Here is a 1,658-nt window from a genome sequence, read left to right on the forward strand (position 1 = left end):
GGGGGGAGAGGCAAGACTTGGGATACTTTCATGATATAACTTGTTTTTCTAACTGAGAGTGACTCAGCTTGATTTTTGTGTTAATATTTACCTTTTCTTTTTCTGATGCCAACAGGATGGGGCCACCTTGATGCATTATGCTGTCCATACAGCATCAACTCCTACAATTAAACTTCTTCTGTTATATAATGTAGATATAAATCTTCAGGACAATGTATGGTTAACCTTTCCCAGTTTGTTGCTTTATGAGTTTGCTTTCAGTGCTTAAGTTTCATTTGATAATGCATTTGTTATGCCCTTTCTAGGATGGTTGGACACCATTACACCTTGCTGTTCAAGCTAGGAGAACTGATATAGTGAAGCTTTTATTAATTAGAGGAGCAGATAAGATGCTGAAAAGCAAGGTAAGGATATTGCGATTCTTATGAACTGATGTTATTTTAACCAGTTCCGCTACAATTCTTTTGGTGATTGATTTCTAACCTATGGATGTTAATTCATGTTTGTTCTCTTTCTTTTTTTTTTGGTTTAAAATCTCCTTCATGAGCTATTTTATTAGCTTCAATTTCCACTTATATCTACACATTATGAGTCTTTTGCTCATTTTAGGATGGATTAACCCCACTTGACCTTTGCCTTTACTCTGGTCAAGACACAAGAACGTATGAACTGATCAAGCTATTGAAGCAGCTTCCGAAGCCCTGATAACCAAGGATTATTGATGTTCCAGCTGCCCTTGAAAGCCATGGCAAATACTGTCACCCTCATTCAGGTTTACTTGAAACTAGATACCGATGAGACAACTGGGTACTGATCAACGTTTACAGATGAAAAGAATATTGATGGGCTTGCAACATGTAATTATGTAATTATGAGAAATGATCAAACCAATAGTTCCCCATTATTCTCTAAAACTGCATACCATGAATAATTTTATTGTTGCATTTAAAGCGTAGGCGAGGAAATGGGCTTTTGTAAGTACATATTGGGTATGGCCGTCGCTAGTGCTAGCTTTTATATACTGAAAAGGCCCGGTTTTGTTTTGTACAAGAAATTCCAAAACGTCGTCGCAGCTTCTTTCGTTTAATTGATTAAAGATAAGTTAAAATAATCTTTGTCGCTAAAGGTAAAGTTGAAGCTCCTTCCTCGCTACTAACAAAAGCTCTCCGCATCGAAGCTTGAAGATTTAAAACACATGTAGACGTCGGTGTTCCTTCATTTTCCAACTACCTTTGTTTCCTCTTTGGTTGGTTTCGTTTCATAAACTCCAACCCAAATAGCTTTCTGTCTTTCTCTCGCGGATAATGCTCGCTGCTCAACTTTGTGCCCGTACGGTCTCCGCTTTCTGGACTTTCTCGCATCTATCAAATGCTGCTGCTTCTTCTTCTTCTTCTTCTTCTTCTTCTTCTTCTTCTTCCTCGCTCCGATCCTCGTCCTGTCGCTCCCCAATCCGTTTACATTTCACGACGAAACGACGTCGTGCTTTTGAACCGATCCTCATTTCTTGCCACTCCGCACGAGGTAGCTTCGGTCCCCAATCTAGCGACGGCGACTATCAAGACCACCAGTTTCTTGAAGCCTCTGTTCTCGTCTCAGGTTTTCCTCCGTTTCACTATCAATTTTTATTAATTGGGTTGGAAATGGTTTTTTTTTTTTTT

At 39.1% G+C, this 1,658-nt stretch overlaps 1 protein-coding gene and 1 long non-coding RNA gene across 2 annotated transcripts in view; one reads left to right on the forward strand and one right to left on the reverse strand.

Annotated features, from left to right (window-relative positions):
• Window positions 1-84: 84 nt before the first annotated feature.
• On the forward strand, window positions 85-981 carry LOC110409533 (uncharacterized). The gene is made up of 3 exons (XR_016350771.1): window positions 85-214; window positions 306-404; window positions 610-981. It is a non-coding gene; the product is annotated as an uncharacterized LOC110409533 (long non-coding RNA).
• Window positions 982-1,315: 334 nt separating this feature from the next.
• The window catches only part of LOC110410038 (RNA-binding (RRM/RBD/RNP motifs) family protein), a 2,878-nt gene continuing 2,535 nt past the window's right edge, over window positions 1,316-1,658 (reverse strand). Inside the window, exon 9 of the mRNA XM_021419607.2 lies at window positions 1,316-1,539. Coding sequence (XP_021275282.1) covers window positions 1,316-1,539 — 224 coding nt within the window. The remainder of the gene's footprint in view (window positions 1,540-1,658) is intronic.

This window comes from Theobroma umbraticum, unplaced genomic scaffold (genome assembly GCF_002168275.2).
Source record: "Theobroma umbraticum cultivar Fairchild unplaced genomic scaffold, ASM216827v3 scaffold_44.0, whole genome shotgun sequence".
Taxonomy (NCBI): domain Eukaryota; kingdom Viridiplantae; phylum Streptophyta; class Magnoliopsida; order Malvales; family Malvaceae; genus Theobroma; species Theobroma umbraticum.